Source organism: Anguilla rostrata, chromosome 1, assembly GCF_018555375.3.
Source record: "Anguilla rostrata isolate EN2019 chromosome 1, ASM1855537v3, whole genome shotgun sequence".
Lineage (NCBI taxonomy): Eukaryota > Metazoa > Chordata > Actinopteri > Anguilliformes > Anguillidae > Anguilla > Anguilla rostrata.
The window spans coordinates 24,686,385-24,699,615 of NC_057933.1; the positions used below are offsets into that span (position 1 = coordinate 24,686,385).

Here is a 13,231-nt window from a genome sequence, read left to right on the forward strand (position 1 = left end):
TCCCTGACATTCTAATCACCCATGTGATAGTATGCTGCATGGACCACATGTGCTGCTATGTTAGATACTGGCTTTTAATGCAGTGCTTAGGCAAGCGATTGGTAACAAAAATTAAGTGTTTTTAAAAGACGACAGGTCATACTTGCAGTGTAAATTTAATCTAAAGCCTGTTTTTTTATGTTCTACAACAGGATACAGTGAGCGCCTATTTCAGAATTTTTCCCTTAATGTGATTTAGGGGAGGCGTACCGCCTCTCCCATGAAGCACTGGGGGAAGCCCTACCATAGTCTTCCTGACTATGAGCATTAGCAAAGACACCATGTTAAAGTGCCTCACTCAGGAATTCTCCCTTGGGTTGGACAGTTTCGTTCGGCCAAAGCGCTGGTCAAATCTTGAACGTGGCTGAAGCATTAGCATCTATAGCTTCACCCGTGTAGGGATGGCTTAATAAAGCAGGGCAATCATTACCCCCACCACCTCGTAGCACGAGAGCGCCTCTTCTGGTCTCCACAGCAGCTGCGCAGCTCAGCAGCGGGTCGAAGCAGCGGGAGCTCGGTGCGCGCACTTTGAAGGACGCCCCTGTTAGGTGTTCCAAGTGCCATGCTTTCAATGACAAAGGGTCCCCCAGAAGTGTCCACGTCTCCCGGGGCAACAGAAAGGTTTCCAGGCTGAGCTGTCGCAGAGGGGATCAGGATCAGCGATTGACTGAGCAGCATTCTAATTGACTGAGCAGCATTCTCCAAACTCGCTGAATAGCGGTCTCCTCATACGCGGTTCAGCTGTCTCCGAAATCAGCAACTTAGCAGTATCCAAATTCACTGATCAGTGATCTCCAAACTCACTGATCAGTGTAAACACAACGATCAGCGGTCACATAGTTCACCGATTGGTGATCTTGTTATTTGTCGACAAACAATCTCCAGGTTCACTGATTCACAGATCAGGCCAATAGAAATTGACATACACAAAAGGTCAACACAACAAACCCAAAAAAGCAAAGCCAAAATGTAAAGCACAATACTTAATCAAAAATTGGTCCTCCTCATCGTCAAAATTTATTTAAAGAGTACAAGAATCTGAAAAATAACAATAAACCCAACAGCATGGCAAAGGTTCTCAGATGGCTTCAGCTATTTTTCATGGGAAAATGTGTGTGTGTGTCTTTGTGTGTGCTGTTTGTGGTTGTGTATGCGTGCGTACATGTGGGTGCATGTGTGTACGCGTATGTGAATGAGCGCGTTCTCAGTGTGTGTTTCTGTGTCTTTGTGTGTGCGTTCTCAGTGTGTGTGTGTGTCTTTGTGTGTGCTGTGTGTGTGTGGCTGTGTGTGCGCGTACATGCGTGCATGTGTGTGTCTGCGCGTTCTCAGTGTGTGTGTCCGTGTGTGTGTGTGTGTGTGAGAGCACGCGAGTGTGCCGTGGCGGAGGGCGGCTAGCTACAGGAGGCACTTCCTGTCCATTACTCCCCCTGATAGAGTGAAAATAAAGACGCGGGGTCCGTGTAACTCTACCTGACACATCCCCAGTTCAACCGGAAAGGCAAGAAAAGAGGGAAGAAAAAGAATCCCTGGAAAGCTAACAAAGGGCGACAGAGTTAACCCCGCCTCCCGGGCGTCGGGAAAACAGACAGCTGTCGAGCACGTCGAGCGGAATGCTAAGCGCGCCTTTGTATCGGGTTCGAGTTTGAAGAAACGCAGATAAGACTATGACCTCTCGCTGACAGCCTCGCTGAATGCGGCAGAGACATTTAAATTTCAGACGAGCGGAATACGAATTAGTAAAGCCAGCTAAGACCAAGACAAATCTCCCAAATTTTTATTGTGCGTTCATACTTAATTATCAATAATAATTACTGATTGTTATTTTTAATTTATCTACAAGCCCTGATGAGAAGCCTCGATCAAAATATTTGCAGGATAAAAATCACGTGGGTAAAATATGTAGACAGTAGACTGCACTAATAATTACATAAGTCCTGACTGCAAAAAAAGGAGCATCGATTGATTTTGTGTTCTTGGAACAAACAAATCCCTCCCAACCCTCGTACTCTGCTTCCTCTGGTTCAGCCAATCGAAACAAAAACAGAAAAAGTCATCCCCCCTTCAGCTGTCACCGGCCTGGTTAAGAGGGGCCTACCTGTGCAGGAGAGCCTGTGTAACTGGAGCGAGTGACCCGGGGGGGTCTGACAGCGCGGGGGGGGGGGGGGAGCTGGGGGGGGGAAGTGAAAGGGACAGAGGAAAGGAGTAACGGCGCGAGTCTCCGCACGTTAGCACGGGGGGGGCGTACGGGCGGTAGCGAAAGTCGGGCACCATACGCCACACGGGGGAGAGGCCCGCCTCCCGCCGCGGCTGAGGGCCGGCCCTGGCGGAGGAGGGGCGGGGCCAGCGGGGGGAAAAGGGGGACCCCGCTGACTCGAACACGCTGGACGCTGTAAGGGACAGCGGGAACAGCTGGTCGGCCAGCGAGGCATGGGCCGGTGGAGGTCCGCTAGAGCGCTAATGAGATTAGCCTAAAACTTTCAGCAGGGGGGGTGGAACCCGGAACCCCTGGCCCTCGACGGACCTTCCCCCCGGCCTCCCCCCGTCTCCTCCTCCTCCTCCTCCTCTCCTTCCCGTGCCGGACTTGGGACCGCAGAGGGAGCGCAGGCACGTAAATCAGGTCCGATGTTTGGGGGGGCAGCGGGATTTAGGGGAGCTATGTAAATTGCGCTCCGCGAGGCAGAGAGACCCAGGAAGTGAAGTAGGCGGAGGAAGGGCGTGGTCACAAGAGCCGGCCCCTTTTCTGAACGCTGAGCCTCTTTCTTGAGTCTCATCACAGCAAAAAGGGGGGAAAACGGACAAACACTTTTCTGTTTAATATGCCGTGCGCGTGATTTTTACTTTCATGAACATCAAAAGAGAGCCAGAAAGGTAACTAGATTTTGTTTAAAAAAAATTTAAAAAAAGAAGATGTACTTAGGTTCAAAGCAGGTGCTAGAGAAGATGGGGGCGGGGTTTCCAGAACGTTCTCTCTTCAGTGAACAACCTGAGTAAAGGAGGAAGTCGGCTAGCTTACTTTCGCCTCATTTGACCCCGTCTGAGTCTGAGATGTACCTGGCCCAGGACAATTCCCGGCGAGGTCACCCTGCTCAAGCCACGGCCAATCAGAACGAAGGCCTGCCGTGACAACACCCTCCCAGCGGCCCCTGCTGTTCCCGCCCCGCGCTCCACGGCTCCCTCCGCGGGCGCTCTCGAAACCAAACCGAGGAGCAGATTGATGCTTCCCCTGCGCCTGGGTGTGGGTTTGCTCTGGAGCGGAGTCGAGCGGACGAGGCCTGTGTCGAAGTTGAGAAATTGAACAAACAGGAAAAAGACGACTCTTCGGGCGCTGTCGCTACCCCTGGCAACCTTGAGTCCGAGGAAAGAGATCGGGAAGAAAAACGGAACGGAAAACAAAAAAACCGGCGCCCCCTCCGCGCCACACGTTAGCGTTTATGAATATTAAAATGCGTTTGAATATTACTTTTTCATTTGGACTGAACGAGCTGCTTCGGGGGCTGACGCTTTGATGATGAGATCTGCTCGGCCGCCGCTGCCAGGGGTGGCGAGGGATATTGGAACGAATAACATTAGCGCTGAAAGGCTCCGCAACGACAGCGTAGCTTTTTTTTTTATTCCTTCCTTTCTTTCGGCGGGCTGGGGTGTGTGTGCTCACGCGTGCCCGTGTGTGTGTGTGTGTGTGTGTGTGTGCTCTCACCTGCTTGTGTGTGTGTATCTGTCTGTGTGTGCGTGCAAGTGTGTGTGTGGGAGTGTGTGTGCGTGTGCTCACGCGTGCCTGTGTGTGTGTGTGTGTGTTTGCTCTCACGTGCTTGTGTGTGCGTATGTGTCTGTGTGCGTGTGTGTGCGTGTGCAAGTGTGTGCGTGGGAGTGTGTGTATGTGTGCTCACGCGTGCCTGTGTGTGTGTACGTGAGTGTGTGTGCTCACAGGTGCCTGTGTGAGTGTGTGCGTATGTGCGCTCACGTGTGAGTGTGTGCGTGCGTGTGTGCGTCTGTGTGTGTGTGCGTGAGTGTGTGTGCTCACATGTGCCTGTGTGAGTGTGTGTGTATGTGTGCTCACGTGCCTGTGTGAGTGTGTGTGTATGTGTGCTAACGCGTGAGTGTGTGCGTGCGTGTGTGTGTGCGCCTGTGTGTGTGCGTCCGTGCAGAGCACAGCAGAGTGTCAGTGGCGGCCGGCTCTTCCCCACACCGCCATGCCACCGAGAAGCCGGTGTCTCCGTGCCCAGCAGAGGAGCAGATTATGGGTATCGATCGAGGCCTGGAGGCGGGGGCCGGACGCGTGGGGGAGGGGGGGGGGGGCTCATCGATCCGTCCGCCGCGGAGAGAGCGCTACAGAATGAAGGTCAGCGGCCCTTCATCGCACCTATTAGAGGCTGTCCCCCGGCTGCCGCCCCCGAGTCCTCTCATTGGCGGGACTGACAGACCGCCAAGCCCTGCGATCTGCCCCCCCCCGAGAGAGCGCCAGAGACAAGCCCGGGGGGGAGACAGCACAGAGGTGCCATGAGGGTACAACTCAGCTAGTCTAACCAAAATTGAAGAAATGTCATTTTTACGATTAAATCTGGTTTTGTTTACTAATAAAATAATGATTTGCTTTTTAGTTCATAAATGGCTAATTTTATAGGAAAACTCGAATGGGTTCCTTTTCATGTTATCACCATTGTTAGGTCGAAAATGTGTGATTTCCGAAGGTGCATCGCAAGGAATTTCCATGGCAATGATTACTGTCATTCCAGTGCCTTGAGGGCTAGCAGACTGCTCTATAATTTCATATTGGATACAGACAATGATTGACAAAGCATCAGCCAATCAAATTTTGATGCATCGTTATTAGAACGTCCCCAGGACGCCTACTGTTTCAGCTACCCCTGTTTGATGCCATTAACGTTTGTGCCAGGATCAGTTGTTTGGACAGGCGACCATGTACAGTTCTCAAAAACAATGGTGGAAATTGAAGGTGCATTTGATCTCACTGTGATATTAGAGCACTAAAGGCTAATTGGAACTGCCCAAGAAGCAGAGCACCCCCACTCATCTGTGAAACATGGTGGTGGTGGTGTTATGGTTTGGTCATGAATGGGTGCTCAGGTACTAGCTCACTTTGTGTTCATTGATTACAATATGTAACTGCGGATAGCAGCAGAATGAATTATAGTTCGAAGTTTACAGCGAGAAACTATTGTGCTTCATCAAGCAAACGTGATCCCTCAGACGTGCTCATCCAAAGCAACATGATCCTAAACGATTTTTGATTGCACAAGATTTCACCCGATCTGAACCGAAAATCACCTCAGCACCTGGTGATGTCTATGGGTCACAGACTTACAGAAGTCATTGCATGCAAAAGATATGGAACAAAGTACGAAACATGACTGTAGTTTCTACATGCTGAAACCAAAATGTATTAAAGAATATCCTTTAAAAAGAATTTGCACTTTAACCACATTTGAATTTTGATTACAAACCTCAAATATTGGAGCACAGAGCCAAATGAAGTAAAAATATGTCTCTCTCTCAAACATTCTGGATGCCAGTGTATGCGCCACCAAATGTCAGGTCAAAATAAGCGCGCCGAGATCTGAAGGCACGGGAGTAAACGAACGCAGGCGGCTTCGTACGGCGGAATGATTCTCAAACGCGGCGGACGGTTTTAGCAGATTGCTCCACGCGCCGGGGCCCGGGGCCGGGGCCGCGGGGGAGCAGGATAAAAAGTCCTGGAGGGTCCGGAGATTAAAGCGCGTCGAGAAACCCCGCCCATCCGCCGCCGCCGCCGCCGCCTCCTCCTCCTTCGGAGCTTCAAAGGAAAAAAAGCTTTCTCCTCGCCGGACTCCGCCTCCCCCCGGCCGCCACGCTTCCGTCTATCGCCACCCTGTCGCGCCGAATCGAGCGAGAGGCCGAAGCGATAAAAATGTTTCAACGGCAATTATTCCCAAGATATTACACTGGATTCTAAAAACGAGCATTAACATAACATAACATAAAACATAACATAAAACATAACATAAAACATAACATAAAACATAACATAACGTAACGTAACGTAACATAACACAACATAACACAACACAACATAAAACGTAATGTAACGTAACACAACACAACAAAACATAACATAACATAACATAACAAAACATAACATAACATACCATAACATAAAACGTAGCGTAACGTAACGTAACATAACATAACGTAACGTTACATAACATAACATAACCCAACATAACAAAACATAACATAACATAACCCAACATAACAAAACATAACATAACATAACATAACATAACATAAAACGTAGCGTAACGTAACATAACATAACATAACATAACATAACGTAACATAACATAACGTAAGACGAGAACAGGCCATTCAGCCCAACACTGCTCGTCTATTCCTACCGCTAAACTGTACTTAATGCTTAGTTTACCTAAACGCTAGATAGTGTTAATTGTACAGTATATTATAAGAATACGCTCATACATACATATACAAAACTATGAATTCTATTCTTATTCTCCAGACATTACGTTGGGTCCTAGAAGTATACATTCTTCCTCAAATGTACGTTCTAGCGCCTGTTTGTTATTTATTTTGTGGAGATGTTAACGACAAACACAATGTAAAATTGCAAAAGGTGGTGTTTGTTTCATTTATTTCACGGTTATTGGAGGGGGTTGAGGGGTGGGGGTAGCAGGAGGGAGTGAAAGCACGCACTTTCAAATCAAGTCCCGCTCAAGGCTCCAAAATGATATCGCTCTGGAGTTTCCGTGCGACCGCAAAGAAAGGAGGGGGAGGACGCTCGGCCGGGTGAGCTGGGGGGGGGCCTTTCGCCGCAGCCTCGGAGATGAAGCGCGGCGGGGATGGGAGGGGCGGGGCCGGGGCCGAGGGCCGAGGGCCGGGGGACCGGGGACGGGCGAAACCGCTCGCCATTCGCCGATGGTCATTCTTCCGTACGAAAATCCAATTAGCACAAGTGATCCCGCGACCGGGGAGAGACAGTCGGCTGGAAGCCTCTTCATTACTCCGGCGATGCGGGGGGAGCACGCGCCGCGGCGCGCTAGCCTCTATGCCCGCGCGCGGGGTCACGCCGCTCCCTTTGAAGGAATATTAAACTAATTACCCCGGAGAGCGGGCGCGCCGCGAGGCGGCGGATTGCCCCGGCGTAGAGCGGGGGGGCCCGAGAGTACGCCTGGGGCTGCGGGCGGGCGACAGAGAGACAGAGAGAGAGAGAGAGAGAGAGAGAAAGACAGAGAGCTACCGACAGAGAGAGAGAGAGAGCTATGCACTGAGCGAGAGAGAGCTACCGACTGAGAGAGAGAGAGAGAGTTACAGAGAGAGAGAGAGAGAGAGAGAGCGCTATGCACTGAGAGAGAGAGAGAGAGAGAGTTACAGAGAGAGAGAGAGAGAGAGAGAGAGAGTATAAGTATCCTCCAGGTACAGAGGAAAACTCCAAACAATGCATGCAGGGCAGAATTATGCCAATATCCTCTACTAATAAACATACAAAAAAGAGCCATCAAATTCTGAGAAACATCATATCATTATAAAGCCCTGCACTGCCAAGAGCTGAACATGGAAAGGAGTCCCCTCAGCCTGCTGGTCCTGAGGCTGAGTTCACTCACAGATACCAACACTACTAACACCAATCAGCCTCGGGGCAGCCATACACTACTTCAAACAATTAGACCAAACCAAATTATGATGAAAGAAAGAGAAAACTATATCACATATTGGAACGAAACCACAAAAGCGCAACACAAGCTTGAACGCTATTTGGCCCTAAAAAGACCGTACACCGTGGCAGAATATTTGACCATGGTGACCGATAGCAAATCGAGAAAAGCACTGACAACGTACAGACTCAGCGAGCACAGCCTGGCCATAGAGACCGGCCGGCACAGGCAGACGTGGCCGCCCAGAGAGGACAGGCTGTGCTCCCACTGCGATCAGGGGGCAGCGGGGACAGAGCTGCACTTCCTCACAGAATGCACAAAATATGAGGACATGAGAAAAAATGTGTTTCCTAAAATTGGAACAATTTCACCTAAATTCTCTAATTACAGTAATCTCGAAAAACTCCCCTACGTACTCGGGGAGAAAAAAGAACGTGTGGCATTGGCTGCAAGATATGTGGCCTACCGTCACAAAATGACAGACAACCAGTGAGGCACCATCTCCGTTATCTGTACTGTTAGTAGTCTTTATTAGTGTGGTTGCCTCAGGCAAATGGTGTGCTATTACTTTGTGGAAAGATTCACTGCACGGTTTTTGAGAAATATGACTTTTTATGCCCAATTTTTCCCCATAGAGATGAATGGAGAAGGTGACGTCATTCATATGCGAACGGTGAAGTTACAGCATCGGCTTTGCACACGTGATGCGGTCCGCTCCACGGTCTCAGCAGCCAGGATAGGACATAGCTGAATGCGCGATAAAACGGTATTCCAAATGAAAAATTACAAATGAAAACGCTGTCAGCTAGGTACATCACCAAAAATATGGCTCAAATGCTTTATGCCACAATTTAGATAAGACCTTGACGAAGAAGTACATGCACGGGTTGTGTTGTTCAAACGAGGTTTCCTGGCGACTTAGCCACCAGAAAGGACGTGGCTGAATGGGGAAGTCAACGCGATGAAACGGTATTCCAAATGCAAAATTACAAATGAAAACCCTGTCAGCTAGGTATATCAACAAACGTATGGCTTAGGCATACCCAGAAGTCCTCAATAATAATAGTATTTCACGAGATATTACGCAAATTCGTTGCCGACGTTTCGTCAGATGCAGCCGTCTTTGAATGCTAGTGCTATCGGTTGACCTAAAAAAAACGATATTCCAAAACCAAAAATAGACCTGCTGTTACACCTGGTTAGAAAGCTTATGCTCTCAGCTACTGAATAAACAAATTTTCAAACAAGCCAGACTTTGCGTCTTTGCATGCTAGTGCTAACAAAGAGCGAATGTGTTCTATGACATGATGACATAGCTTTCGGTTGACCTAAAAAAGCGATATTCCAAAACCTAAAATAGACGTGCTGTTATACCTGGTTAGAAAGCTTATGCTCTCAGCTACTGAATAAACAAATTTTCAAACAAGCCAGACTTTGCGTCTTTGCATGCTAGTGCTAACAAAGAGCGAATGCGTTCTATGACATGATGACATAGCTTCCAGTTGACCTAAAAAAAACGATATTCCAAAACCTAAAATAGACGTGCTGTTATACCTGGTTAGAAAGCTTATGCTCTCAGCTACTGAATAAACACATTTTCAAACAAGCCAGACTTTACTAAAAAGTGCAACAACGCCGTCAACAAAACGTGTGCAGCAGCTTCAGGTCCGGTCTTACTCCAGAAAAAGACGTCAGCTTGTAATACCACACACACTGCACTGAGTGTTCTGTAACTTTGTAGTACAAACTGGCTTTATCTACACTTCATCGATCCAACAGGTGATAGAATAAGCTTTCTAACAATGTATAATATGTCACATTTTACTTTTGTAGTACCGTTTTATATTCCAGCGAGTTGGACACTTTGGTCTCTTTATAACTGCATTGAGGCTAACAGGTAATAGACTATCCTCTGTCTATGAGTTGGTATCTAAGGTAACAGATTAATCTCTGAATTGCAGCCCACTTAAATGTTTTTAGTTGAATGGTAAAAATGAGCTGAACTTAACGTAAAACCATCAATCAATCACATGAATCTCCCTAGACCTGTCTTGCTTTTTAAAATGGTGAGGTCGCGCAGTGTAGATATAGGGTTTTTCCAAGACCCTCTGAACTGGCCAGCTAGCTTTGTGATTCGCCGTCACTCGTCACAGCATACCGTGAGTAAAACGCTGATCTCAAGTATTGATGAAGGGTTAATTTACCTCTGAATACGTGTGTTGCAAATGAACTCGTTGCCGTGATGTTATATCATGTATACCATACTATGTCTCTGCTCATGCTACAGAAACTGTTCACTCCGTTCAGCACAAAGACGACTTTGCGTTGGCGGCAACCACACTTCACAATTTCTGCAGGAATTGTCTAGTTTTTATTATTGTCCTTATTAGTGTTTGTCATTTAACTTGTAGATTGTCTGTAGGTTTGGCTTTGGTTATTTATTTGTTTGTTAATTTATTGCATTAATAATGTCTTATTTGTTATTGTTGTTTAATTGTGAACTGCTTTGGCAATATTGTTATATACAGTCATGCCAATGAAGCATTATTGAATTGAATTGAATTGAATTGAGAGAGAGCTATGCACTGAGAGAGAGACAGAGAGAGAGAGAGAGAGAGAGAGAGAGAGAGAGAGAGAGAGAGAGAGAGAGCTATGCACTGAGAGAGAGAGGGAGAGAGAGAGAGAGAGAGAGAGAGAGAGAGCTTTGCACTGAGAGAGAGAGAGAGAGAGAGAAAGAGAGAGAGATAGCTACGCACTGCAAACAAGCAAGGGAAGGCTCCTGAGGCCTCTGACTCGGTCACTGCGGAAACGTGCGCCTTGGCACTTCACCTCTTTTGACTCGAAAATGGGTTTTTAATTTAGCCGCTAGCAGTACCATCACGTTTCAGACGAGCCGCGTTAACGCTTGCGACCGGCTCGCCGCGCCCAATCGTCTCGCTCCTCGTTCGTAGCTGCGTCGCAGCCGCGATCGCCTCGCCGCGTTTTTAACGTCCCCGCCAGGTGACGCGGGAGAATCGCCGCCTTCAGCCCGTGGTTCCAAAAAAGAGGAAGGGAAAAAAGCGATTAATTATTTAGCGCGTCTGATTTGTCCTTTTGTCGAAGTCTTAAAAGTCGAGTAATTCCCCCTTAATGACCCCCGAAATCCGTGACATTTGCTTTCCTCTCAGAATACCCCACTCACCCACACCAGAGGGCCAGCGCTCTTACGCCTACCACTTGTTTTCCCTCCACAAAAGAAAAACTGAAAAGCTAAAAGTTATGAGGATTACACCAAAACAAAGAAGATTCCATTTTCGAGCAGCCGCGCAATCGACCTCTACGGCCTTTTTTTTGGCAAGTTTTAAGGGTCGGACTCCCCCTTGTGAAGGAATGGCAGGCGGGTCTGCCGTGAGGCTGGTTCCCGTCCCCTGTGAGGGACACCGGAGCAGGGACGCTGGACGGGCTTCGCTGGCCTCTCAGGCGGTGATAAACCGCTTGGCTGTGAATGAGTGACATCTGCCACACGGCAATCCCATTAAAGTCCCCTGGGGGGGCGGGGCCAAGTGAAAGCAATGCAGAGGATTGACAGGAGGCGGGGTCAGAGGGGGGGAAAGAGCTGCATAGATCTCTCAGGGACCTGGCTCTCTCTTCTTTTTTTCCCCCCCACAAATGGAAGGAAGTTGATCTGGAGGAATTGAAATGCGGGAGGAATTGAAATTCGGAACAAACCGAGCACCCCCCAGTTCCACCAGCACCCTAAATCTGAGGGGGGGGGGCAGGGGTGGGGGCTTCTGAGTATTGCAAGCTGTCTCTTTGGACGCTGTTGTGGTCTGAGAAGTGTGGGGGGGGGGGGTTGGGGGGGTGGTTCACCTCCGAGCAGACGGACCGACCTCGGCTTTAAGGAACCGTCAGCTTTTTGTCATGGCGCCAGGAAGGAAACAAAAAAAAAAACAACAAAAACGAGAAGAGCGCAGAGAACTCAAATTCTGCAGCCGGCAAGTGGCCGAGCAGTGGGTCGCCATGGAAACCGGAGCCGGCCCGCTGGCCTGCCGTCCTCCTGGCGAGGCCGAGCGGTGCGCGGTGTACAGCGGGTCAAAGGGGGGGGGGGTGGGGGGGGGGGCTCGGCCTGTCCCCTCCGTCCCCTCCTCCCACGGTCACGCAGAGCTCAGATGCGGGCGAGCGTCCGTCGCCGCTCGTGTGACCGCTAAAACCGCCGGCCCAGGTTCTGACAGGCTCGGGAGGCCTCGATTGGCTCTTTCTTTGGCCCGCGGCGCAACGGAAACGGCCGCGATTCGCAGAGAGTCTGAACGTCATCGTCGCTACCGAGCCGCGCAAACGTATTAGCGTGTGCTTCGCTTGTAGAATGAATGAACGAACCGTCGCATTTATATTTTACAAACGCTCAAAGTGCTTTACAGTGATGAGTGGGTACTCACCTCACCCACCACCAACGTGTAGCGCCCACCTGGGTGATGCACGGCAGCCATTTTGTGCCAGAACGCTCACCAAAAATGTGTGTGACCCCATTTCCAGCAGGCTCTGACCTTCACAGTACCGTTCCCACTGCACTTAATCGAAGTGGGAACAGGTCAGATCAGCTAAAAGAACTATCAAACCAGGACGATCTTGAGGAACTGAAAGTACAGACAGAGACAAACAGTCAGACAGGCAAATACCTTTGTGCATTTCTGTTCTTCTGCCCCAGAGCAATGGGATTTGGGGGAGGAAGAGGAAGAAGAGGGGGGAAAAGGATACAAGCTCTGGTAGAGGGTCAGACGTGATTTGACGGCTCTGCTGGCGTTGATGCAGGTGGCGCGCACCAGACTGGGCAGCAAGGTTCCCGTGACGATGGCGCCGTTGAACAGCGGACCGAAGAAAGGGACCTGGAGAGGAGAAGAGGGGAGGAGGAAGAGGTGAGAAGAGAGGCCTGCAGAGGGGGGATATACAGCACACTCAAAATGGGGGAAACTCTGATCCCGGAAGCATTCTTTCAAAATAAAAGACTCTTGGCTATACAATGAATATAACGTTTTTTCTTGTGACTACACTTCATTTTTTAAAAATTAATTTCGCAATAAACAAACAAAAAAATAAATACAGACCAGAGAAAAAAAGAACTAAAAAATGATTGCTAATACTGTATTGTAACAGAAAATATAGAATAATATTTCACAAATAATTAAATATTACTTGATTGTTCCAATGTTCAAGTCGTGACACGCAAACGTCGGCGGAACAGAGTGGAAACGCGCGCGTCCGAACGGATTTATGTAAAGCGGCGGGCGAACGAGCGAACGAGCGGCGACAGGAACGAGCGAGCGCGTTCGGCGAGATTGGCGAGATTGGGCCAAAGCGACGCGGGGGCCGCGGGGCCAGCTGCGATGAACGAAATGACTTCCAAATGGGCCCATCTCAAAAATGCGCCTTTTTTTTTTATTTTATTATTCTGCCTTCAAAACAGCTCCGGACAGAAGAACCTTTTTCATTTTATTTTGTTACTTTTTTTTTTTTCTTCATTGCCTTTCTGGAAGTTAACAATAAGATTTGCA

At 48.9% G+C, this 13,231-nt stretch overlaps 1 protein-coding gene across 4 annotated transcripts in view; it reads right to left on the bottom strand.

Moving 5' to 3' along the window:
* Positions 1–13,231, bottom strand: part of ralgapa2 (Ral GTPase activating protein catalytic subunit alpha 2) — a 168,734-nt gene that overhangs the window by 32,531 nt on the left and 122,972 nt on the right. For all 4 annotated transcript variants that reach the window (XM_064331409.1, XM_064331427.1, XM_064331400.1 and 1 more), the window contains one exon: positions 12,438–12,565. In XM_064331409.1, the coding sequence (XP_064187479.1) occupies positions 12,438–12,565 (128 nt within the window). The remainder of the gene's footprint in view (positions 1–12,437; positions 12,566–13,231) is intronic.